The 27675-nt window shown below is 45.8% G+C and overlaps 1 protein-coding gene across 1 annotated transcript in view; it reads right to left on the minus strand.

Moving 5' to 3' along the window:
- Positions 1-27675, minus strand: part of IGLON5 (IgLON family member 5) — a 509821-nt gene that overhangs the window by 121445 nt on the left and 360701 nt on the right. Inside the window, exon 2 of the mRNA XM_040327264.1 lies at positions 25342-25420. Within this exon, the coding sequence (XP_040183198.1) occupies positions 25342-25420 (79 nt within the window). The remainder of the gene's footprint in view (positions 1-25341; positions 25421-27675) is intronic.

Raw genomic sequence — 27675 nt, forward strand, 5'->3', positions numbered from 1 at the left:
AGCTAAGCCACATTCCACCCCTCAAGACAGACGCTGTCAGCACACCTGAGGCCTACTTCAGTACACATCGCTGTAAGTGCTCCCAATCGGGTTGCCTTCCTACCAGGCAAATTCTGTATTATCAAACTTAGTTCCAATATTTTTCTGTTTGTCTGCACTGGGACTCTGTGTATTTTCTGCCGCAGCACCACACTACACCTACTCACTGACACAGCAAACCTTTAGGAAAATGCCTAGACTGTCATATTGTCAGGGTTGGAATATGAAGAAGTGAAGGGTCCGAGTCATTATGGGTTCCTGGGGGGAAAATAGGAACGAGAAGGTGGTTACATGTGCTTCGTAATGAGAGGTCAGACACCTTAGGGAATCTTGGAATGGAAAATGCTCCTGACGTTCTTTGATATCTTCGGTAAACGTCCAGCCATGCTGATGAGAAAAACCTCAAAAGAACTGAACTGGCTGAGGGCAATAACAAGTATATTTATTTACTAAACGTATTTAGAGCCGGCAGTTAAAGTGGAGTTCCACCCATAAATATAACATTACATCAGTAGTTTTAAAAAAATGTCATTAGTCCTTTACAAATTTTTTTTTTTTTTTTTTAGATGCCTTCAAATTGTTGTTGCTAGGCAGAATAGTTAATCTTCCCACTTCCTGCATCTAGGTGCTTAATGCTTCCTAACCTACGCCGCACAGACTCCTGGGAATGTAGTGGGTGTAACTTTCCAGGAGTCTGTGCACTCCCCAGTCTCGAAGAATCATGTGACTTGGACAGTACAGGTGCTGAAACCTGATCTGACACTGCTTGTGCAGCACTGAGCATGGGCGAGATTTGCAAGGCTGAAATCCAGGAAGTCATACAGTCTGGCTTCATGATGCACACACTTAAGATGGCCCCAGTCAATTTCTATTTTATAAAGTGTCTAAATGCTGTAACAACCTAACAAAACGGACCTTAGTTTACAGACTAACTTTACTAGAATACATTAAGCTTGTGTATTATAGGGGTATTTATATTTAAAAAGTGAAATTGTGGCCGGAACTCCGCTTTAACGCAGCTTCTTACATATGGAGTTCTTTCTCTGCTGCAGTTTCACTTTTGCTTACAGGTCTCTCTTCTACACCTTTGCAAATAGTGATTGGTTAGCAAAAACTCCAAGATATACTGCAGCTTACAGAGTGATTTTATAAATGAATAAACTGCAATATGTCACAATAATCAAGTTCTGATCTTTGCAAACAAGAGAATTGGGTCTGCAAGATGTTAGAGTACATAAGATAATCTGTTTGTGTTTACATCTATTCAAATTTTCCTCTGCTTCTTCACCGCACCAAATCTAAGTTATTAATTGCCATCAAATTGCAGGGCTCTGTGTTTTGTACATACCCTGCTATCAACTGCCAAACTGTAGCTGTTGGCAGGGTTGCCAACTGTCAGTAAATTTACAAAAGGAAATGCATAGACTGGTACATAAATTACGGATTTTACAAACTGTTTGTAAATTTACTGACAGAGGGAACCCTAGCAGTTGGATGATGTAAAGGATGGAGGATGTCATTAGCTGACCTTACCAGTTTCCTACCGAGCCATAGTAATATGACGTTGGCAGGAACTGTCTCTCCCTCAGAGTGGACGTCATATGACATCCTTTGCATCGCGGCCGCCAGGGGGCACGCGCGCATGCCCGACACATCGTATCTGTGCGCCGGACCCACAAACTAAGATGCGCCTAAAAACAGGCTTCATCCCGCCGACGTAACTTGCCTACGCCGGTGTAGGGTGGGCGCACATTTAGGCTGGACGCATGGTGGCGCTCCCATTGATTAGCTATTCAAATATGCAAATGAGTGAAATACGGCGATTCACGAACATAAATGCGCCCGACGCAGTGCGCGTAAGTTGTACGTCCGGCGTAAAGTTATTCCCCATAAAGGAGGTGTAACCCAGCAGCAGACATGCAAAGGTCTGCACCAGGGAACACAAGCCGGCGTATTTTACGTTGGACGTGTGTGACTGGGCGTAGGATGGGGGGATGCGGCCACGTCTCAGTAAAAGACGATTCGCGCTTTTTTGTCTGTTACAGCGTGATGAATGTGCTTACTCCATTATGAATGGCAGTTTTACCAGAACAAGCGCTCCCGTCTCATAACTTCTGGGCATGCGCGGGTTTAAAACGTAGTTTTAGCCCACACACGATCATTTTTTACAACCCGAAAAACGACATTTTAAAAAAACGACATTAAAAAATGCAGCATGTTCGATTTTTTTTTTTTAGGTTTTTTCAGAAGCCGAAAAACGATGTGAAGCCCACACACGATGATTTTAAATGACGTTTTTAAAAATGTCATTTTTTCTAATGCCGAAAAACGACCGTGTGTACGCGGCATGAGTGAACGTAACGAATACGAATTTATCCGAAGTTACAAATTAACAAAAATAACAAATGCCACATCTAAACGAATCGAACGTAACAAATTTATAATAATTATTAACAACAATAATAATGATAAAAAAAAAATATTATTATTTATCATTAATTTGTTCAGTTCCATTTGTTTAGATGCGGCATTTGTTATTTCAGATCATTTGTAACTTCAGATCAATTCGTATTTGTTACCTTCACTAACAGCCAAATTTGAAAGGAAATTCCAATACCTATAATTTAATAGTTAGTTATTATTAGTTAGTTAGTTATTCTTTCAAATTTTCTTTCTTATTTTTGAATTTGCGAATTGCGATCGTAACGAATAACCCAAAAAACAAACAAATGAAACGAAAACGAAAAAAAATTTGCACATGTCTAAGTATAAGGGGGCAGATCCACAAAGAAAGTACGTCGGCGTATCTACTGATACGCCGGCGTAATTTTAAATTTCCCGCGTCGTATCTTTGTTTTGAATCCTCAAAACAAGATACGACGGCATCTGGGTTAGATCCGACAGGTGTACGTCTTCGTACGCCTTCGGATCGTAAATGCAATTCTTCGTTCCCGTCGTAATCTGCGTCGAGTATGCAAATTAGCTATTTCCGACGATCCACGAACGTACGAGCGGCCGTCGCATTCTTTTACGTCGTTTCCGTTCGGCTTTTTTCGGCGTATAGTTAAAGCTGCTATTTGGTGGCGTACGCAATGTTAAGTATGGCCGTCGTTCCCACCTCGCATTTGAATTTTTTTTATTTCGTTTGCGTAAGTGAATGGGGCTGGATGTAATTTACGTCCACGTCAAAACCAATGACGTCCTTGCGACGTCATTTAGCACAATGCACGGCGGGAAATTTAGGGACGGCGCATGCGCAGTTCGTTCGGCGCGGGGACGCACTTCATTTAAATGAAACACGCCCCCTACTCGCCGCATTTGAATTCTGCGCCATTACGCCGCGAGAGATACACTACGCCGCCGTAACTTACGGCGCAAATTCTTTCTGGATTCAAACCAAAGCCGGGTAAGTTACAGCGGCATAGCGTTTCTCAGATACACTGCGCGGGTGCAGATCTATGTGGATCTGCCCCAACATGTTTATTATTTTTATTATTATTAATGTTTTTAATAAAAGTTTTGCAATCACTAAAAGAAGCAGTAAGAGCTCCAAACTTAAAGCGGAGCTAAACTCTGCTATTATTATACAGGATTTATATTGCGCCAACAGTTTGCGCAGCGATGTACCACGTTAGGGCAGACAGTACAGTTACAATACAATTTAATAAAGGAGGAATCAGAGAGCCCTGCTCGTTAGAGCTTACAAGCTATACTTACCTATACCTGACACCTAGGAGCTCCCTCACTGGCGTCTTCTCCACAGCTTTTCCAGGTGCGGGGTGACATCACTGCCACACATACACAGGCGCTGTGCCGGAAGGTAACCCGAGATGTGCATGCGCAGCTCAGTATACATACGCCAGAATACTGCAGACATGTCTCTTCTGCAATGAAGAGCCTTGCCACTCATGGTTTTTTAACTGCTTGCCGACCAGCTGCCATCAGCTATAGCTTTAAGAGCTATAACCAATGTGCGTGGCTGGCAGCCGCGATGACCGCCGGCGACCAGCGAACGCTCCTCAGGAAAATCGAACGGGGATCTGTCAATATAAACGCACAGATCCCAGTTCTGTCAGGGAAGTAGAGAGAGATCTGCTGTTCCTAGTGATCAGGAACAGCAATTTCTCTCCTCCTCCAGTCAGTACACTCCCCCCAAAGCTAGAATCACTCCCTAGGGAACACATTTAACCCTTTGATCACACCCCTTTCCTGCCAGTGACATTTATACAGTAATCAGTGACAATTTTTAGCTCTGATCGCTGTATAAATGTCAATGGTCCCAAAAAAATGTCCGATATGTCCACCGCAATGTCGCAGTTCGCTAAAAAACGCAGATCGCCGCCATTACTAGTAAAAAAAAAAATCTACAATAAAAATGCCATAAATCTATCCCCTATTTTGTAGACGCTATGGGCCAGATTCACATAGAATTACGTTACGCTGCGGCGGCGTAACGTATCCCATTTACGTTACACGTTTACAGCGTAAGTGCCTGATTCACAAAGCACTTACCTGTAAACTTGTGGCGGCGTAGCGTAAATCCGCTCGGCGCAAGCCCGCCTAATTCAAATGGGGCGGGCACCATTTAAATTAGGCGCGTTCCCGCGCCGAGCGTACTGCGCATGCTCCGTCCGTAAAATTACCCGACGTGCATTGCGCTAAAAGACGTCGCAAGGACGTCATTGGTTTTGACGTTAACGTAAATGGCGTCCAGCGCCATTCACGGACGACTTACGCAAACAACGTGAAATTTAAAATTTCGATGCGGGAACGACGGCCATACTTAACATTGGTTACACCACCTAGAGGGCAGCCTTAGTTTTACGCGACCCATCTCTACGGAAACAACGTAAATTTAGATCGACAGGCAAAGCGGACGTTCGTGAATTGGCTTAACTAGTCATTTGCATATTCTACGCCGACCGCAATGGAATCGCCACCTAGCGGCCGGCCTAGAATTGCAGCCTAAGATCCGACGGTGTAACACAGTTATACCTGTCGGATCTTAGGGCTATCTATGCGTAACTGATTCTATGAATCAGACGCATAGATACGACAATCGTATCTCAGAGATACGACGGCGTATCAGGAGATACGCCGTCGTATCTCTTCTGTGAATCTGGCCCTATAACTTTTGAACAAACCAATCAATAAACGCTTATTGCATGTTTTTCTAATCATGATCATCACTGACTGTGTTGATGGGGAAATGGAGCAATTTTCTTTCAGGAAAGAAAATTGCATAATCTATGGTCTACCGTAGACTTTAGTTCCACTTTAAAGTGGAGCTCCGCCGTACAAAAAAATATTAAAAGCCAGCAGCTACAAATACTGCAGCTGCTGACTTTTAATAAATAGACACTTACCTGTCCTGGAGTCCAGCGACGTCGGCAGCAGAAGGCGAGCGATCGCTCGTCACTCTGCTGCCCCCACGGTGAGGGAACCAGGAAGTGAAGCATTGTAGCTTCACTGCCCGGTTCCCTACGGCGCATGCGCGAGTCGCGCTGCACCGTGCTCACTGGTCCCCGCTGTGTTCTGGGAGCTGTGTTCTGCAGGTCCCCGCAGAGTGGACTCCCGGAAGTGGGTGCAAATACCTGTCTTAGACAGGTATCTGCACCTCCCCTCCCCCTGAAAGGTGCCAAATGTGACACCGGAGGGGGGGGAGGGTCCTGATGAGCGGAAGTTCCACTTTAGGGTGGAGCTCCGCTTTAAGGTCAGCGAATTCAAAACTATGTTTTACTAGATAATCAGTAGAAATAAAGAAAAAGGAATTTTAGGGGTTCAGACCTCCCCACTTCATCAGGGCTACAATACAAGTAAGAGAATATTAAATTCAGTACTATATTCCTAAATCTACAGCTTTCATAAAAAAATAAAACAATCCTGCTGATCCTGCCATAAAGGTCCCTTTTCAAGCACTTCCTGTTACAGGACGACAGCGCTCTGTCCTTGTCTCCCAATCATGTTCTTGTGTTGTCACCCTGCCACATGGGCTTTAGATGGAGACTGCAAGTGGCTGTTTCAACACACATTGCACATGGTTAACTGCTGTCATGATCAGGAAAATTACCCTGAGAAATGTCATGCAGCCATTGCTGGAGTGCATGTAGACAGGAAGTGGCTCCAGAGAGGCCGCAGGAGATGAACATTGCTGAAATGCAACAAAGGATAAAAATAAAACAAAAACATTGAAAGTGTATTGGCATACAGGTTACTGCAATGTGCAGTTCTGAATGAGGCCTTAAGGCTTACAATTAGTTTAATATTCAAATACATTATTGAATATTATATTCTCCATCACACACACCTGTCAGTATCCTGTTCCTCTAATTTACAAATAAGCCCTATTTGATTTTGGTGTTAATTGTACTGCACTTTATGGACAGCAGGGGGCAGGAGTTGAATATTCTGTGAACATCTGCATTCATTTAGGGCAGAGACAAGCGAGCGGTGACATGATGCTTGAGGTGTCTGAAATGAAACGCTGGTATCTTATCCTCACTGTCCAATGCAGAGGCTCCGATTAACCTTTACGTAGGCCACAGTGCCGTGCGACACCTCTGCATAGTCTGCGTCGGTGATTAGCGATGCTTGTCCTGCAGTGGATGGCTTTGAATTCCACTTGGATCATTCGTCTATAGCCATGCCTAGGTCTTATGAATAACACAAGGGTCTAAAAAATGTTGGCTGTCATTCATTCTGAGATTAGAATTTAAAGCGGTCCTCCACCCTAAAGTGGAGTCCCGCTGATCGGAACCCTCCCCCCCTCCGGTGTCACATTTGACACCTTTCAGGGGGGAGGGGGGTGCAGACACCTGTCTAAAGACAGGTATTTGCACCCACTTCCGGCCACACGCTACGGGCGAAAGACGGGCATTCCGTCACATCCCGTCTGTCGCCCGTTGTGTGCTGGGAACACTCGGCTCCCAGCACACAGCGTGTGAGCCAATCGGCGGGCGCAGCGCGACTCGCGCATGCGCCGTAGGGAACCGGGCAGTGAAGCCGCAGCGCTTCACTTCCTGGTTCCCTCAGCGTGGATGGGGGGAGCAGCAGAGAGACGAGCGATCGCTCGTGCTCTGCTGCGATCGGTGCTGGACTCCAGGACAGGTAAGTGTCCTAATATTAAAAGTCAGCAGCTGCAGTATTTGTAGCTGCTGGCTTTTAATATTTTGTTCCCATGGCACATCCGCTTTAATGATATATGGGCGGGATGGATATATTACTCTCCTTAAATAGGGGTGGATTAGCTCTGGGTTGTGAGGCCTAAGGGACGGGCGGGGAGAGAGAGACGTCTGGTGGCGTTTTTGTGGAAATGTTCCCCTTTTTTTGTGTTCCCCCCTCTCATGGGGGCACCAGAGGGAGAGGATTAAGTGCAAGAGAGGAGTGATCTTGGTCCCCCCCCCCTTTTTCCCTTTTTTTTTCTCTCAACACTAATTTTCATTGGATAATATGCACAGTAGAGAGGGAGAATAAATTAAACTAGTCACCACCTTATGAAGAACAACGAGGGTGGGGTTAAATACAAAAAAAAACTCTTTTTTTTTCACAATATTAACTTTTCTGGACAATTTGCACAGCAGAGAGGACAGGGATGGACTGGCCATTGGGACTACAGGGAGTTTCCCGGTGGGCCGGTGGCTCAGTGGGCCGGCTTCAATGACAGCGGACCGCCGCCCCCCTCCGCTCCTCTGTCTCTCCCTTCCCGCAGAGCTTACCTCCTCTCCCTTCCCGCAGCGCTCACCCCCTCTCCCTCCCCGCAGCGCTCACCTGGGGGAAATAAAGAAGCAGGGGGAGGACCAGAGGAGCAGGGGGGATGACAGAGGAGCAGGGGGGAGGGGACAGGCAGCTGACTCAACAGCTATGGCCTGGGAGTTTCTCACTTCTCCCTAATCTTGTCCCATAAGGGGGAACTGATTCTTTGCCCCGGGTGAAATAATGTCTAGCTTCCCCACTGGTACTGCCTATAAGAGTACCAGTACCAGCCATTCTACTCTAATAAAGTAGAACGGCTAGTGGGTAGTGAAGGGGGAGAGGGGGCTTGGGTGGCCGGTGGGGGGGGGGTGCGGGAGTTGTCCGGCCGCCATGGGAGAGACCTGTCAAAGTGGGCCAGTCTGGATGAAGTCCAGGGCCAAATTTTTGTCCCAGTCCAGCCCTGAGAGAGGGAGAACAAACCAAAACCAGTTAACACTTTTTGTAGAACAACGAGGGTGGGGTTAAATAGGATAAATCTTTTTTATTTTTTTTATTTGGCCCCTCTTTAAAGATTTTGGTTGGATGGGGCCATAAGAATGGAAAGTGGGGATTTTAAAAGATGTCAAGTCACGAAATAAAAATCATTAGGGAAGGGGTTTTTTTTTTTACAGGGTGTTATTAAGCCCCTCTTGTTCTTGTGCTTGGTATGGGGCCATAAGGTGGTGGGATCCAAAGAGTTATTAAGGATCACAAATAGAGAGCTTTTTAGCCCCCTGTTTTAAAGGGAGAAACAATTTTATCTTGGGGGGGCCCTTTTTTTTTTGTGTCTCTTCTTTCCCCTCTTTCCCCATTTTTTCTCCCCTTCTCTCCTGTAGACGAAGGGGTGATTTAGGGGGTGAGGGGAGGGGAGAGAGAAAGGAGGGAGGAGAGGGAGGGGGAAGTAGACAGAACAAATTGAGGGTGCTCTTGAGGAGGGGGTTAATGTATAATGTATATTATATTGGTTTGGTATATTTTTATGTCTGGTGTTGTTCTTTGTAAAGTGTTTAAAAAAAAAAAAATGCAATTATAAAAAAAAAATTCTGAGATTAGATCCTTGTAACAGCAAGCAATAGAACCAGCACAGTAGGGGTTAAAATGCATCTCTCCACAGGTTTTCCACGCATCTTTGCGCATTGCGTGCAGGGCACCTGATTCATTTTAATAGGCTACTTGCAAGAAATCCTACGGTACAGATCCGCAAGGTGCTGCAGATGCATGCGGGTGGCATTAACCAGGGCCGATCCTAGGGTCACAGATGCCTGGGTGCTGAAATATTTCTGGCGCCCCCACATGGGCGGGATCATCTTACTAACTCCTCCCCTTTACAAATGTTTCTATGGCTACGACTCAAACACAGAGATGCTCCCCTAAGAAGTCTTCATTAGTGTCCCCCATCAGAGTCCCCCCCAGCAGGTGTCCCCATCAGAGTCCCCCACAGCAGGTGTCCCCCATCAGAGCCCTGCACAGCAGGTGTCCCCCATCAGAGCCCCCCCAGCAGGTGTCACCCATTAGAGCCCCCCCACAGCAGATGTCCCCCATCAGAGCCCCCCACATCAGGTGTCCCCATAGATCAGTCCAATAGATCCTGTAGCTTGGTAGCTTGGGAGAACATTACAGGGGGCGCGGCATACGTGGCATCTTTGGTTACTTGGAGGGTGGCACTCGGAGAGCATTTCTGGGAGTGCACGGGATGATTGGCAGCAGCTCCAGCCAACCCAGAAGCCTCACATCACACCGCCTATGGGAGAAGAGCCGACACACAAAGAGGGGGCGGGGCAGACAGGAGACTGCTTCATGCACACCGGACAGAATTAATTAGTAGAGCCTAGTGCCAGAATGTGTTCCGGTACTAGGCTCCGCTGTGGTACCCATACTGGATTCCGGGGACAGCGGGAGGTATGGGCTCTTGTCAGTTGCCAGCGGAGAGAGCAATCGGGATAGGGAAACGCAGCACCCGCTACATGCGCTCCGCCTCTGGACACAGACAAGGAGGAGGGAGGGGAGAACTTTGGAGCTTCGGCGCCCCCACCTCTGAGGCGCCTGGGTGTGGAGCACCCCGTGCACCCTGCCTAGGATTGGCCCTGGCATTAACAATTATTGACAGGCTAGAAATTTTTTCGGCGGACAGCAGTTTGTTGTCAAATTTTCATAGGGTCAGTACCAAAGTCAAAAGTACAAACATGTATGCTCGGAATCAATGCTTACCAAACACGAAATTAGCAGAAGGGGCCCAAAGGTCTACATCCGTGTTTGTGACACGACAATTTTGTACCGTTAATATGCAAGACAAGATCCTGGCACACGTCTTTTTGACAAAAATCAGACGCTCGGTTGGCCAACAATCGTACCGTGTGTACGAGGCTTTAATTTTCGACCACACATAGAGTTTTGCTTTTAGGTCAAAAAGTTACATTTTGGTCTCATCTGACCAGAGCACCTTCTTTCACATGTTTACTGTGTCCCCCACATGACTTCTCGCAAACTCTAACAAAACTCTGAGGACTTCACAGAACAGCTGTATTTATACTGAGATTACATTACACACAGGTGGACTCTATTTACTAAATTGGTTCCACTAGATTTTAGTTGGGGTATCAGTGTAAAGGGGGCTGAATACAAATGCACGTCACACTTTTCACATATTTGTAAAAAAAAAAAATGAAAACCATTTATAATTTTCCTCAAATCACAATAATAAAAGTCAAACTCCTAGGGCCATATTCTGAGAGAAGTTACGATGGAGGATCTCAGTATACCCAATCGTATCTCTCTTTTTTGGCCCGTGTATCTATGCGACTGATTCTTAGAATCATTTTCGCATAGATACACTTAAGATCCGCCATGTGTAAGTCACTTACACTGTCGGATCTTAAATGTAAGTACGCCGCCCGCCGCTAGATGGCATTTACGTGAAGGTCTCATTTGTTTATGCAAATGAGCCTGCTACGCCGATTCCCAAACGATTTCGCGTTGCGTACCCGTCGCTAACGTTGTTTGCGTAAGCGGAAACTTACTCCTGCTATATGAGGAGTACATTTCCGCATGTCCCACGTAGGCCATTTTACGGATAGCGTCGGGTCCGCGTCATGTTTTTCCGTCGGCTACGTCGTTTCCCTAAGTCGTTCTTGAATACGACTTTACGTCAATGACGCACACGTCGGCGTCATTGACGTTTTCCGCCGAGAACTGGAGCATGCGCACTGGGCTTTTTTAAGCCCAGCGCATGCGCAGTTACCTAGAATCGGGGCCGCGCTTAATTTGAATAGAAGCCACCCCCTTGAAGATACGCGTGGCTACGCCGGGCCATTTACACTCCGCCGCCGCAAACTACGGAGCAAGTGTTTGGGGAATACAGCACTTGCTCCTGTAGTTTGGGGCGGCGGAGTGTAAATGCCTTATGCGCCGCCCACGGACATTTAGAGAGAATATGGGCCAGAATCTCTAGATTGATTATTCAAAGTTAGTGATTCAGAAAGTATTGAGGCCTTTGGAGAAACATAATAGCCAGGCAACTAGCATTCTCAGTAATGGCATTGTGAGTATTTTCTCAGTACACATCTGGCAGTCTTTTTTTTAGTTTTTGGTCCCTCATGCCAGAGATTTAAAGGTTAATCCTCCCATTCCTTCTCCAAAGCGGGTTTTCAGCATTCTGAATATGCCCTTTAATTCTCGAGTCTCCACTGCTTCCCAATCTGCTGAGCGGTTCTGCTGCATCACAATGGAGCCGCAAGCCTCCTCTGACAATCTGGAGCTCCTATTCTCTGCCTCTGTGTACCGAGCCTCGCTCCCTGTGGCCTGCCGCTTTGTGACTTCCCAGCGTGGCCGGCCTGCTCTATTTTTAGTCACCGGGGCAATTTCTCACAAGGGACGGAGAAAGCTGAATTGAAATGACCACAGGCTAGTTCTTGGAGCTGAAAAGTTCCTCGTATTATTCTAGCTTCAATACAGAGATCGGAGTGGGGGGGCAATTTTTTCCCCCTATTATTTTATAATACAAAACCCTTGTTTTTTTTTTTCATTACGACCACAACTACGGAAGACAATGGCAAACCCTGAGGACAAGCCAGCTGGACTGAGCTGTACAGGGCTCTAGGGATTTCAAGTATAACTTATTCATAAAAACTAGTAGAAAGGTAAATTCTGATTCCTAGGGATTTATAGTAGATAGCCTCGCTAGGGGGCTGGTAACATACACATTTTCCTGTTATTGGCAGACATGAGGGAAGGGGTCTGAGAGGGTTTTATTGCAGCAAATCAAGCTCTTGGTTATAGGCGGTGGAGGCTCTGTGCAAGGTGACAATGGTCAGACATGGGGACGTCAAAAACTAATGGGGAGAAAGTCATGTATAGATGTGTGGAGGTCAATGTTCCTGGTATGTTCTTGAGTGATAGGACCTAAGTATGCTTTACCTTAGCATGCCAGTGGATTGTGGTGGGGGGGGGGGGTGTTTATCCATTGGCGATAGACAGTGGGATAATGGTCAGGCGTGGGGACATTATCCCACTGTCTATCACCAATGGATAACCACCAGCTGTTGCAGAACTACAATTCCCATGAGGAGGCTGACAGTTACAAGCTTGACTCCCATAGGCAGAGGCATGATGGGACTTGTAGTTCTGCAACAGCTGGAGGGCCGCTAGTTTGAGACGCCTGGGTTAGATGCAGTGAAGATCCGCTTTAAAGTGGATGTAAACCTGAAAATGTTATTTTATTTTTTTGATGTCACAATGTACAGTATAAGATTTCCTATCATCTGTGCCCAGTCTTGCCACACAGAGTTAATCCAGCTCTGAGCAATCCTCTTTTATTGTTCAGTAAAATTAAACGGACTTACAGAGACAAACCTTAGTCCGTTCCGCCCCCTTGCTGTGAGTGATAGGTTATTTACATATCTCATGCACCAGCCTGGAGACAGGCATTGGCCCGGATTCAGGTAGATTTGCCCCTTAGTTACAGAGGCGCAGGGCAGCGTTTTTGCCCTGCGCCCCCGCAAATTTCCTGCGCTACCCGCCATTCACGGAGCAGTAGCTCCGTAAATTGCGTGTGCGCTGTGTAAACTTGCCCTGCGTAAGGGCGCCTAATGTAAATGATCCCGTAGGGGGCGGGAATCATTTAAATTAGGCGCGCTCCCGCACAGAGCGTAGAGCGCATGCTCCGTCAGGAAACTTTCCCGACGTGCATTGCGGCAAATGACGTCGCAAGGACGTCATTTGCTTCAAAGTGAACGTGAATGGTGTCCAGCGCCATTCACGAATCACTTACGCAAATTACGTAAAATTCGAACGTCGCGACGCGGGAACGACGGGTATACTTTAGCATTGGCTGCCCCTGCTATTAGAAGGGGCAGCCTTACGCTAAACACGCCATACGGAAACGACGTAGGGCTCGCGCAACATTGTGAATCGGTGTTAGTATGCAATTTGCATACTATACACTGAGCAGAATGGGAGCGCCCCCTAGCGGCCATCGCAAGAATGCAGCCTAAGATATGCGTGGCATAAGAGCCTTATGCCACGCAGATTTTAGGCTGCAGTCGGCGTTACGATGTTGCTGAATCAGGAGCATTCGTAACGCCGGCGCAAGCAAGCAATTGCGCTGTGTAACCTATGGTTACACAGGCGCAATTGCTTCTTGAATCCGGGCCATTATTTTTTAATTCCCACCCCCACTCCTTTTCTGAAGTCATGTGGTTACTTTTCTGGATTTTGACTGGATGTTAGTGATCATAGCAGAATTGAGTGTAAGGAATACACAGGAAAAAATGCATGTTGACAAGAGGAGTGTAGAGGTGGGCGGGGAGTCTACTGACATCACGACTCCACCCACCGAGCTCCAGACAACAGATCCACCCACAGAACCTGCAGTTTTTCGGGGTTTCATAACAGACAGAGGGGAGACATTTGACAGGTAAGGATACATGCAGGAGGCATCTACATCCTTATAGATCAGCACTATGGGAGGAGTGTAGAAAGGATGAGAGTGGCTTTACATCCACTTTAAGGATGAAAGCAAAAAGAACAGCTCTCTGCCCACCTAACAGCATGCCACACTGCTTGACTCCCAGCTGAAGTGAGGGATGGCATGAACACCTGCAGGAGCAGGTGCCTATTTTTTAATTATGTAGCAGTTAGCGAGGGGATTAAATGAATCTGTCGCCCTATCAGAAAACCCTCCTAAATAAACCGTGTTATATTTTAATCCGTTCAGTCATTCCTTTCACTCTGGTGACAGGAACATAAACTCGGCAAACAGAACGCTTCCATATATCAGCCCGGAACAGTTAATCATGCAAACTTCCATTCAGCTAATGTGAGTCAGTTGTTCATTAGCCGTCTTGCGACTGTTCCCTCGATCCCTCATACGGCGAAAAGATGAATCCAATTAATTAGAATTAAGTGTGAAGGGAATGCTGACTCCAAATTGATTCTGTACGTTGATGCAAATGGATAGACATTTAGGTACACGCGGATGTACAGGCGCTATCAATGAGCTTTATTAATCAGTGTTACGGGTCAGTGCATCATGATTACATATTAACGGTCATCAGAGGACCTTTACGAGCTGTGACCTATATACCGCAGGTCCCAAATCAAGAAAGGGACCCTGCAGAAGCATGAAAAACTTTTTGTCTTTTGGCATTTCTGCATGCCGTTGTCCCCAATTCCAATGGGCGGAGGGTAAATGGAGCTTTCACTACGAGGCTTTGTCGTTTGTCAAGTCATTGACCCATACAGAGAGTGGGCATGGTGCTGTAGAATAGATGAAGGCTGAGTCAGAGCCAAACAGCACAAAAAAACTGAGTGCACTGGCCCTGTGAAGCACCTTCTACTATTTATTACGAATTAAACATAAATATATATTCACAGACATAAAGAAGCGAGCTAGTATATGACCATAATACTGGAAAGATACAAGATCCAAACATGCCTTTAGTGTCTATGGCCAGTTATAGACAGCAAATGCTATAAAACTGACGCGTTTCTGGGGTTCTGCCTCCTTTCATTGGGGCCTCTGTTGGCTCGAGGAACAGTATTAGCAGCAGGGAAAGGTTCCAGTTGTGTAGGAAAAGCTTAAAGGAGTTCTCCAAGCTAAAACTTTTAACCCCCGCTGTGCCCGGGCTGTAAAACTATACAAAATAAACTTTCACTTACCTGCCTACGATCCCCCGTTGTTCCGATATCGCCGTCCCGTTCTCCGGTCCCGGTCTGTTCCACTTCCTGCGGGTCGGTGACTCACAGTGCGCTCAGCCTATCAGTGGCCGCAGCAATGTCCCGTCGCGGCCGCTGATAGGCTGAGCGCACTGTGAGTCACCGACCCGCAGGAAGTGGAACAGACCGGGACCGGAGAACGGGACGGCGATATCGGAACAACGGGGGATCGTAGGCAGGTAAGTGAAAGTTTATTTTGTATAGTTTTACAGCCCGGGCACAGCGGGGGTTAAAAGTTTTAGCTTGGAGAACTCCTTTAAGGCTCTTCACTCTCCTTGGACACTAGACATGTGCGTTCCCGTTTGTAACGAATGGATTTTCGTACAAATTTGTTAGTTTTCGTACATTCGTATCAATTCGAACATACGAAAAGCTGAAAGAACCAAAATACGAAAATTACGGAATTACGAATAAGCAAAATAACGAACAAGCGAAAATACGAACGTACGATTGGACAATCTTACTAAAATGCGAAACACCGAAAAAGCAAAAGAACGAAAATGACATCTATAACGAACGATTTGCATTCCGTATTTTAAATCCTTTGTCTGTTCGTATTTTCATTCGTATGTTCGTATTTTCATTAGTGTGTTTTGTAAATCCGTTTCTTTGGCTGTTCGTAAATTTGTGTACTTGTATCGTTCTTTCAAATGGGCACTGGGCAGTGTAGTTAGAGAGTGATGTATCTTACTTAATATCTTAGCCAATCAGCTTATCTCTTTTGTGCTGAGTCACATTGTACAGTGTAAAGCCTCGTACACACGATCGGACTTCAAACAAACTTTTCCGTGGATTTTTGTCTGAAGGGAGTTGGCCGGACTTTTGAAACCGAAAAAGTTTGTCCGATGGAGCGTACACACGGTCGGATTTTTTGGAAAACGCTCATTTTGACGTTTGTTGGCAAAAAGTCCGACCGTTTGTATGGGGCTTAAGAGAAAGTATATCTTTAATATGGATTAGCCGCGTGTTGCTATGTATTTACGAAAGTACAAAATTACGAATCCATTAAACGAAAATTATTATCTAACAAAATTACGAATTTCGAATCAACGAAAATAAATTAGACAGAATTACGAATCATTCAGTATAAACGAAAATAAAACTGTTACGAAAATACGAACGGGTCCGAATAGGAAAACTTGCGTCTTACGAAATACGAACGGGTCCGAATAGGCAAACTTGAGTCTTACGAAATTACGAATCTTTACGAATCTACGGAACGAGACGAAACGGAACAAAAAAATACGAACATTTTTGTTGGGCACATTCCCGAATGGCCAGGCCACATTCCGCCCCTTCTGGGCTGAAGCCTGCTCCTCTACATGCTGTTGGCATTCAAGAGTGTTCACCGTTTGGCCTCCTCCCACTTGGTTGAGTTGTTTGCCTTTATGTCAATACAAGTTCTACCATTTGCACCTGGACTGTAAGTGTGTGTTTTTGCCACCACACCACCACGTTGCACCTACCCACAAGCTGTTGACATAATTGACCTAATATGGCCACATGTCGTTGACCAAATATGGCCATGTGGCCGTTTTAGGTCAATGATGTCAAGAGCATCTGCACCCCTTTGTTACACATAGGACAGGGAATTCTACTTTAGCAGTTGATTGAGGCGGTGCTTGCTGTCATTTGACAGCTTCCTGTGGGATTCTGCTGAACTAACATGGCTGTTCAGAAATCTTTAATTTCTATGTAAAGTTCTTCACGATTCTGAATTTCATCCCACCTACAATGTTATCTTCACGATGGGTAAACACTATTTGCTAATGCGATTGTGCTACTAAAATCTGCAGTGATCTCCCGCAAGACTTCAAATTTTGTCCAATGATCGCTACAGCATGCAACTGCAAGTGTAGCGATCGCTAATCGTGGGCGATTTTATTGGCATGGTCGCACTAGCAAAAAGTTCTTGTGTGCGTCCAGCCTCAAACTTGTCTCCTTTTGCCCTGGTTGTCTAGAGTTCACCTCTCCAGAGACCCCTACATCTATAGAGGGATGCTACAGAAATCCCTGGTTAAAGGACGGGATGCGATTATGGGGCGCTGTAATGACACTCTCGCTGCAGATCGTGCGGAATGGCTGTGCCATGTTGGGTCAATAAGAAACTGAAGTCTCCCTTTCTGTAAACAAACAAATCCTATTATGTTGCAGCTTCAGCTGTCAGATAAGATGCGCCATCAAAATCCCTGGAAAGCCGGAAAGAAAGCCAGGCGGCCTTTATGCGGTTGCATGGAGCGCATTAAATGATGACAGAGCCTGGCGCCCTCGCAGCTGTGCCTGTGTGGGTATTAATGCTCTATTGTTGTCTATGAGAGAAATAAATACAAGCCGCAAACCACATTATTCAGTCTGATGGGAGCTGCGCTCAGCACATGGGACTGGCTCTTAAAGGAACAGTCCAGTCTTGCCATTGTCTACCTGCTGAGTGCTGTCAACCTAGCCAAACCCTTATAGTGCTCTCCTCTTCTGATTGGCTGTTAGTATACATATGGTTCAGGGGCAGACATGCCATTTGTCCTCTGGGATTTGGGAGCCATAGTAGATGTGGGAAGGGGCGGTTTCCAGGACTTCATGGACAATGGGAATGCGAGGGACAGGAGGCCTTTTTCTTGATGTCCTCATCGTCCATTAGGGGTGCACAGGCGCCGCCCCCCCATCTAATGCGTCCGGCCCTCTGATCTACAGGGCGCCGGATGCATGGATTCCGATGTTTTTTTTTTTTAAGCACATGATTGAAGCCAGAGGTTCTAATAGGCTTTCAAAAAAGGATGGGCTCAGGGCCTAGAGCAGTGAGCCACCCAGTTGTGTGACAGTAGCAAATGAATATTCGCTATTGTTACATTAATTCTCCTTCCAGCCAATCAGGAAGCGGGTCGTGAGACCCGTTTCCTGATTGGCTGAAAGGAAAAGTGATCTTATTGGCCAAGGAGGAGGAGGGAGGAGACACATGGTGAATGGGCAAAAGCAGGGGGAAGCCCGAGCCACTAGCTGCCACTGTCAGTGCAGGGATGGCTCACCTGCAGCAGCTCAGCCATCCAACATCCAGTTCAGACAGGGGAGGGAGGAAGAGGGGAGATCGGAGTCATCCCGGGCAGGACATCTGCCTCGTAAGGTAAGGAGGCTGTCTGTCTCCCGCGGGGGGGGGGGGGGGGGGGGTGTATTCCTGGTGTTCCATGCACGTCTCCCGGGGGGGGGGGTTCATCTCTTGCTGGAGGGGTGGCGTGGGTTGGCTGCCCCCCCCAGAATTATTGAGCACCAGCCGCCACTGCTATCTATCTATCTATCTATCTATCTATCTATCTATCTATCTATCTATCTATCTATCTATATATCTATCTATCTATCTCTACATTTGTCTATCTATCTATCTTTTTATCATAAATCAGCATTTGTACTTGAGCAGTAGTTGAAAATAGAAGAAAGAAACACTAATCACATCTAAAGCCTCGTACACACGACCGAGAATCTCGTCAGGAAAAACCTGTCGTTTTCCCTGACAAGATTATTGGCAAGAAACTCTTTCCGCCGGAGTGTACAGACTTTTGTTTCAAAAGAACCGCGGTTCTCTTGAAAGGAAAGAACGCGGTGAGGTCATTGCGTAAGACGAGCATGCACTCGTCACATTCGATGCCGTCGCCGCTATCTTGCTTCACCCTACCTATGCCGTAGAAGCTACCGCGCATGCGTCAAAGTCATTTTGAGCATGCATGGATTTCCACGGCGACAGGTAAGTATACACACTGTCGGGTTTCTCGTCGGGAAACAGGCCGACAAGAATCTCGACGAGAAAAAAGAGAGCAGGTTCTCTTTTTTTCTCGACGAGATTCTGGCCAGATTTCCAGACGAGAAACCTGAATGCCTCGTACACACAAACGGGAATCTAGGCAAGAATCAGTTTTCTTGCTGGTTTTTGTCGAGAAACCCGGTCGTGTGTACGAGGCCTAATGACGCATACACACGACCTTTTTTCGGGTTGTAAAAAATTACGTTTTTTTTATGTTATTAAAAACGATCGTGTGTGGGCTCCAGAGCATTTATCACGACGTAAAATATGACCATTAAAAATTTAGAACATGCTCTAATTTTTCACGTCGTTTTTTACGTTGTCGTTTTTAAGGTTGTAAACAATGGTCGTGTGTGGGCTTTAACAACGTGAAAAAAACGCGCATTCTCAGAAGCAAGTTATGAGGCGGGAGCGCTTGTTCTGGTAAAATTAGCGTTCGTAATGGAGATAGCACATTCATCACGCTGTAACAGACTGAAAAGCACGAATCGTCTCTCACCAAACTTTTACTTACACAAAATCAGCAAAAGCAGCCCCAAGGGTGGCGCCATCCGAACGGAACTTCCCCTTTATAGTGCCGTCGTACGTGTTGTACGTCACCGGCTCACCGCGATTTGTTAGAGCATATTTTTTTTCACGATCGTGTGTAGGCAAGGCCGGTTTAACAATAATCAGGTTGAAAAACGTCGTTCTTTCTAGACCATTAAAAATGGTGATGTGTACGCGGCATAAGAGTTACTTATTGTTAATTCATTTTAATGGCCAGAATAAATTATTATTCTCTGCCAATTAAACGATTTAATGCATCAAGCGTTTTTTCTACCAATACCCTGCTGCCAGAAGGAAAGTCGTTTAGGAGAGCTGGGAAAATTCCGGTGTTCATAAGGCCTAAAACCACTTTAGCAGATCACACTCGGTAAACAGGCTTTACCAGTGAAATTAAGGCCCAACTCCAATCCAATTCTTGTGGTGAGGCCCTCCCCCACACTGCAAGGGTTATATGCTTCTTACATGTAGGGGGGAGATGAGAAGGCTGTCATACATACCCTATCCCCTGCTCCAAACAGCTCCAGTGCTCTCCTCCTCTCCCTCCTGCACAGTAGGCTATGGGTAGTCCCTCTGTGTCATCATGTAAAATGTGGGGCTATTGTACAAAGAGGAGGCAAGAGTGCGACTATGGCACTGATTGGCGGCACTGAAGGGCAGTGATTGGCATCACTGAGGGGAATTGATTGGCAGTACTGAAAGGCACTAATTGGCAGCACTGATTGGCAGTACTGAAGGGCACTGATTGGCAGTACTGAAGAGCACTGATAGGCCTCGTACACACGCTTTTTTTGCAGAGGAAAATGGTCTCAATTTCCTCGTCGTGTTCCTCGTCGGGCTGGTTTACGACGAGAAACACGATCGTGTGTATGCTTAGAAACCCGTGCATGCTCAGAATAAAGTATGAGTCGGGAGCGCACCTTCGGTAAAAGTAGCGTTCGTAATGGAGATAGCACATTCCTCACGCTGTAACAGACTGAAAAGCGCGAATCGTCTCTCACCAAACTTTTCCTTAACACGCAGTAACATGAGATTAGCAAAAGCAGCGCCAAGGGTGGTGCCAGTGGAATCAAATTTCCCCTTTAAAGTGCCGTCATACGTATTGTACGTCACCGCGTTTGAGAACGACGAGATTTTGTCTTGACAGTGTGTATGCACAGAAAGCTTGACAAGATTCTCGACAGGCCTGACAAGAAACTCGTCAAGGAAAACGACATTTAATTTACGACGAGATTCTCGGTCGTGTGTACGAGGCCATAGGCAGCACTGATGGGCACTGTTGGGGCTGCACTGATCATCAGGACACTGATAATCAGTGCCTTGATGATCGGTGCAGATGTTCCCATTTACACTGGACGGTTACTAGCTCTCTTCTCCTTACGCTGTGAAAGCGTGAGGAAAGGAATAACAATAACCAGCAAGTGTATTTACATCATCATCAGCTGTGATTGGACACAGGTGATCACGTGGTGAAGAGCCCCTGTGATTGGCTCTTTAGCACAATCTGTGATCAGCTGTGTCCGAAACATAGCGATCATAGATTGCCCCGGGTGGGCAAAGCAGTGGATGCGAGGGGCACGGTTCTGGAAGGGCATCAATAGACGCCCTCTCAGAATTAGATGACTGCGCTGTAGCCCTCATTCAGCTCTAGAGTGGTCACCTGGGAGGGGGGCGGTGCTGTCCTCCTGAAAAATGCTGCCCAAGGCAAACCTTGTTTGCTTCACGGCAGATATGCCCCTGCTTGCAGTGTTTCCACTCCAAGGGCAGTTTTTTCTTGTGCCGGTGTTGGGTTAATAGTATAGAGGTCCACCTCTCAGGAAGCACTAATAGATGGGTAGCTAGATTCAGGTAGGCAGGCGTATCGTTGCGGCGGCGTAGTGTATCGTTTTTACACTACGCCGCCGTAAGTTAGCGAGGCAAGTACATGATTCACAAAGTACTTGCCTGCTAAGTTAAGGTGGCGTATCGTAAATCGGGTGGGCGTAATGGCGCCTAATTCAAATTTAGCTGAGGGGGCGTGTTTTATGGTAATGGGGGTGACCTTACGTGATTGACATATTTTACGAACGGCGCATGCGCCGTCCGCCTACATATCCCAGTGTGCATTGCGGCAAAGTACGCCGCGCGGTCCTATTGGTTTCGACGTGGACGTAAATGACGTAAATCCCTATTCACGGACGACTTACGCAAACGACGTAAGATTTTCGAATTTCGACGCGGGAACGACGGCCATACTTAACATTACTATTCCAGCTATTTGATGGAATAACTTTAGGCCTGATAATGCGTTACGTAAACGGCGTATCTGTACTGCGTTGGCCGGGCGTTCATTCGTGAATAGGCGTATCTATTGATTTACATATTCTACGCCGACCGCAATGGAAGCGCCACCTAGCGGTCAGCCTAAAAATTACACTTTAGGATACGACGGTGTAAGACACTTACGCCGCTCGTATCTGAGCCTAATTTAAGCGTATCTGGTTTCCAGAATACGCTTAAATTAGCGCCGGCGCAAATTCAGACTTAGACCGGCGTATCTACTGATACACCGGCCTAAGTCTCTCTGAATCCACCTAGGGATTCCCATGGATTTGTTCCTTAATTGAGTATCAGAACCACAAGAGATTGCGGGCTGAGATTCCACATGATGACCATATACCAAAAAAGAAATCACTGTGTTTCACTAGTGCATGGCTTTCCCAGAAAAAAATAAAAAATCCATGTTCATTTAAAAAATCAATCCAACTTCTATTACTCCTACAAAAGCCATTTTGTGGTTTTAACATACAAAACGTTACTAAAATTTCCCTTTCAGGCTGTCAGTAATCATCAATAACTGCCGGGAAATTCAGACGGCTCCTTGTTTCCCATTGGCCTGATGTGATAAATAGCTGCTTTCTTGGTGAATTCAGTGGCAGGTACACTTCACTGTAAATGATACACTCTTTGAAGAACCTTATAGCCTTTTTCATAATTTTTTTTTTTTTTTTTTTAAGATCAATTTGATGTAAATACTTGTATCAGTTTGTGTTACATACAAGTTACAATCCCTGTTTAATTAACTTTAAATCTACCAAAGTAATGTGATGTAGAACCCTCCTAGGTAGGTTGCTGGGATGAAGGCGTATATCAGTATACGCATCCCTCCCAACTTTTTGAGATAGGAATGAGAGACACCTATCAGAAAAAGTATGTAGGCATAGGACACACCCCTGCCACGCCCCCTTAAAGGAGAATTGTACAAAAAATAAATAAGATTGGTTGAACCCACAAGTGCTTTTTTACCACTACTATTCCTTTATATTGGCTTTTGAAATTTGCAAATGCAGCAATTTAGAAATCAGATGAAAGGTTTAGCAAAAACAAACAAACATTTTTTTGGTATAATTCTTCTTTGGGGGGGGGGGGGGGGGTTGATAATAGGTGTTCCCACCCCAAATCATTGGGAGGTATGCTATTCCTAATTACCTTTGGAGCTAACTAAGCCATTTCACCAAAGGATCTGGTCTGGGGAACTCACTGAGGCCCCATACACACGAGAGGATCCATCCGCTGAAAAATCTCAGCGGATCGGTTTCAGCGGATAGATCCCCTGGTGTGTACGTTCCAGCGGATATTTATCCGCGGATATTTCCGATTTCCAGCAGATAAAAATTTGTAGACATGCTAACAAATCTATCCGCTGGAATCGGAACCAGCGGATCGATCCGGTGGTCTGTACAGACTCACCGGATCGATCCGTCCGAACCCATCCCTCGCATGCGTCGTAATGATTCGACGCATGCGTGGATATCCTTATATGACAGTGTCGCGCACGTCGCCGCGTCATCATCGCGGCGACGGCGCGACACGTCACCGCGATGGGAATTCGGCGCGGATTTCAATCCGATGGTGTGTACACTCCATCGGATTAAAATCCGCAGAGGATTTATCCGCGGATACGGTCCGGCGGACCGTATCCGCGGATAAATCCTATTGTGTGTACCAGGCCTGAAGAGAGTACTGTTTGGGAAAGAACCAGTTAAAATTAGTGTCTCCTACAGGGGTAGCACTACAGTAATATAGGGACCTACCTAAACTATGCGATGTGCACGAGTGTCTCGGCCGTCCGAGACTCTCCCTCCTGATTGGCTGAGACACAGCAGCAGCACTATTGGCTCCCACTGCTCAATCAAAGTCAGTCAGCCAATCAGGAGAGATGGGGGGCTGCGCCAGGTCGCAGCTCTGTGTCTAAATGGAGCTGTGATTCGGCTCGGGTGCCCCCCATAACAAGTTACTTGCTGTGTGGGGACACTCAACAGGAGGGAGGGACCAGGAACCCAGAAGAGGGACCTGAGAAGAGGAGGATTAGGCCTGCATTGTGCAAATCCACTGCAACAGAACAGGTAAGTATAAGAGTTGGTTCACACTGCAGCGGCACGACTTCGGGGGCGACTCTGCAAGTCGTCCTGAGGACGACTTCAGAGGCGATTTGCAAAACGACTTCTGTATAGAAGTCAATGCGTCGCTCCTATTAGAACGGTTCCATTGCATTCAATGGGACGCGACTCGTCAGGCGGCTGAGCCGCCTGTCATGTCGCCCCAGTGTGAACCGGGTCTAACATGTTTGTTATTATTAGAAAAAGAAAAAACAAAAACATTTGTTTCTTTTGTTTATATAGCAAATTTTTTTTTTAAAAATACCACCAAACGAAGTCTCTATTTGTGTGAAACAAAATAACACACACAAAACCTTGGATGTTTTTTCCGACAGAATTCCGCTCAAGCTTGGCTTGCATACACACGGTCACAAAAAAGTTCTCTGGACTATCGTCAGTCAAGAACGCGGCGACGTACAACACTACGACGAGCCGAGAAAATAAGTTCAATGGTTCCGAGCATGCGTCGAATGGTTTCCGAGCATGCGTCGGAATTTTGCACGTCGGAATTCCTACAGACGATCGGATTTTCCGATAGGAATTTTTTTTTCCGTCTGAAAATTTGAGAACCAGCTCTCAACCTTTTGTTCGTGAAAATTTCCGACAGCAAAAGTCCGATGGAGCATACAAACGGTCAGAATTTCCGTTCAAAAGCTCACATCTGACTTTTGCTGTCGGAATTTTCGATCGTGTGTATGGGGCATTTAAGTAGCGCAAAAAATACTCTGGTCATAAAGGGGGTAAATCTTTCGGAGGTCAGGTGGTAAAAAAACAAACAGCAACCGACAGACCAGATCACATCCATATGCGAACAGACTTTCACAAAAAAAAAAAATACATACCGTATTTATCGGCGTATACCGCACACTTTTTGCCCTGAAAATCAGGGCAAATCGTGGGTGCGCGATATACGCCGATACCCGCTTCCCGCGCTGTGTTTGAACCACTACGCCGACATATACGGAGCGCAGTACACTCGGGTATAGTCGGGCAGGCTCGGCTCCTCTTGCGGTCGTGTCCTGTGCGTCCTGTACGTCCTTTACGCGAGAGGAGCCGAGCCTGCCCGACTATACCCGAGTGTACTGCGCTCAGTATATGTTGGCGCAGTGGTTCAAACACAACGCGGGAAGCGGGGAGGACACCACGATGGCCGCAGAAGGACGTCGGACTGGACGAGGCCGCCGATGGACGCCGGGCAGGACGCGATGGACGACGGGCAAGACACCGACGAGGGGCATCCAAACTAAGTATTTTTTTTTTTTCAGGAATTTTCCTTCAAGTTCGGGGGTGCACGCTATACGCCGGGGCGCGTTATAGCAAGATAAATACAGTATTTGGTGACCTGTCCTGTGACTGATTTTATCTTAGCAGTTGCACAGCTAGGTTGCTATTTCCATTGAAGTACACTTTTTTTGCAGAGTGAAGACCAATCATAAATTTATGCAGCAACAAGCAAGTACAATCGTTCCAAAAAAAAAAAATGACTTTCAGGTAAAACTTTATACTAATAATGTGACATGAGTCTTCGCGGAGGACACGTGACTGCTTCCCTTTGGAAAGGGAGACATCTTATTAGCTGCACTGGTGACAGAAGGTGCCGGCACTTACCTGAGAGTGACGTTATCCCCTTGACAGGCGGTGTAATTACCATCTGGCGGGACCAGCTCTGAGCATTCCACGAAGAGAACTGGGCAGAGAGATAAGGAGGTGCAGGAGATGGGGGGGAGGAAGGGAGAGTGGCACCACATGTGACAGGTAGGGGCACAGGTCATGAGCGGAGGTGACATTCCAGGTACAGAGGATGGAGAAGAGGGAGGGAGGGAGCGTTTATGGAACATGAGCGGAGGAGAAAAAAAGGAAATGAAAATGGAAAGAAGAGAGAGAAAAATAGAATCGTTAGAAATATGGCAGGCTGACAATTGCTAAAAATGTAGACAATTATATCATACAGTAGTGACATGTCTGCTGCAGTATATGCAATTTATAGAGTTTAATACTATAAAAATAACAATTAAAAAGAAAAGTTTTCATTATAAACGTATCTAGTGATAATGACATATTGCATATGGATGTTTCATATTATCCACTTTAAGCCAGAAGGTGGCACTCTAGGTAATGACGGAAAATCTCATTATTTAAAGAAGTCTTACTTTATTTTTTATTAATGTGCTCCTTTCGCCGAGAGACAATACGAATGTAATATTATTTTGTCCCATCTTACTAAAGAAGAATATCTAAAGCCCCCCCCCCCCCCCAAAAAAATAAAATAAAAGTCAGCAGTTACAAATATTGGGGTAGATTCACAGAGAAAGGCTTAAACTTGCGGCGGCGTAGCTTAGCGTGTTTAGGCTACGCCGCCGTAAGTTAGCTAGGCAAGTACATGATTCTCAATGTACTTGCCTGCTAATATACGGCGGCGTAGCCTAAAGAGGGCGGCGTAAGGGCGCCGAATTCAAATGTCTTGGAGGGGGGAGTGTTTTATGGTAATGAGGCTTGACCTCACGTTTTTTAAGTTTTTTTTTTAATGCGCATGCGCTACATTTCCCAGGGTGCATTGCGGCTAAGTACACCGCACGGGCCTATTGATTTTGACGTGGACGTAAACGACGTAAATCCCGATTCGCGGACGACTTACGCAAACGACGTAAAAAATTTGAATCTCGCGGCGGGAACGGCGGCCATACTTTAACATTGTTATTCCACCTAATAGATGGAATAACTTTAGGCCTGATAATGCCTTACGGAAACGGCGTAAAACTACTGCGGCGGCTGGGCGTACGTTCGTGAATCGGCGGATCAACTAATTTACATATTCTACGCCGACCGCAATGGAAGCGCCACCTAGCGGCCATCCGAAAAATTGCAACCTAAGATGCCGTCTTATCTTAGATATGTTTAAGCGTATCTCTGTTTGAGCATACGCTTAAACATAAGTCGGCGTAGATTCTGAGTTAGGTCGGCTTATCTACTGATAAGTCGGCCTAACTCTTACTGAATCTACCTAATTGTATCTTCTGACCTTAAATAAAAGGACACTCACCTGTCTAGGGATCCTGCGCTGTCCTCTCTGCGGGTCTTTGGGTCTCGCGTGCCACCATGTCTAGTGCGGAAAGTCGACTGTGACTCCTTGCGGCTTCACAGCTGCAGGGCCGCCATCAGGAATTATGGGGCCCCTTACACAGCTTCAGGCATGGGCCCCCTGGAGCAGAGAACCGGGGGGGGGGGTGCTGCAGCCTTAAATTGAGAAGCGGGGGGGGGGCTGCCACGGATTGAGAAGCGGGGGGGCCTTTACACAAAAACGAAGAAATAAAGAAAAAAATATATAAAAAAAGGGGGGTAGCCATCCGGGGCCCTGGGGACCTCTGGGCCCTTTAATAAAAATAAAAAAAATATATATATATTTTTTTAAAAAGGGGGTTGCCATCTGGGGCCCTGGGGACCTCTGGGCCCTTTCATAATATATATATATATATATATATATATATATATATATATATATATATATATATATATATAAATGTATGTGTGTGTGTATATATATATATATATATATATATATAAAGAAATTACAAAAAAGGGGGGTTGCCATCCAGGACCTCTGTGCCCTTTAATAAAAATGAAAAAAAATAAACCTCTGTGCCCTTTAATAATAATAATAAAAAAAAATATATATATATATATATATATATATATATATATATAAACAAAAAATAAACATTTATAAAAAAAGGGGGGGTTTGCCACCCATGGGGCCCTGGGGACCTCTGAGCCCTTTAATAATATATATATATATATATATATATATATATATATATATATATATATATATATATATATATATATATATATATATATATATATTATATAAAGACAAAAAAAATATATATAAAAAAAATATAATTTTTTTTATAAAAAAGGGGGGTTGCCATCCGGGGCCCTGGG

The sequence above is a fragment of the Rana temporaria genome, chromosome 10, assembly GCF_905171775.1.
Source record: "Rana temporaria chromosome 10, aRanTem1.1, whole genome shotgun sequence".
NCBI lineage: Eukaryota > Metazoa > Chordata > Amphibia > Anura > Ranidae > Rana > Rana temporaria.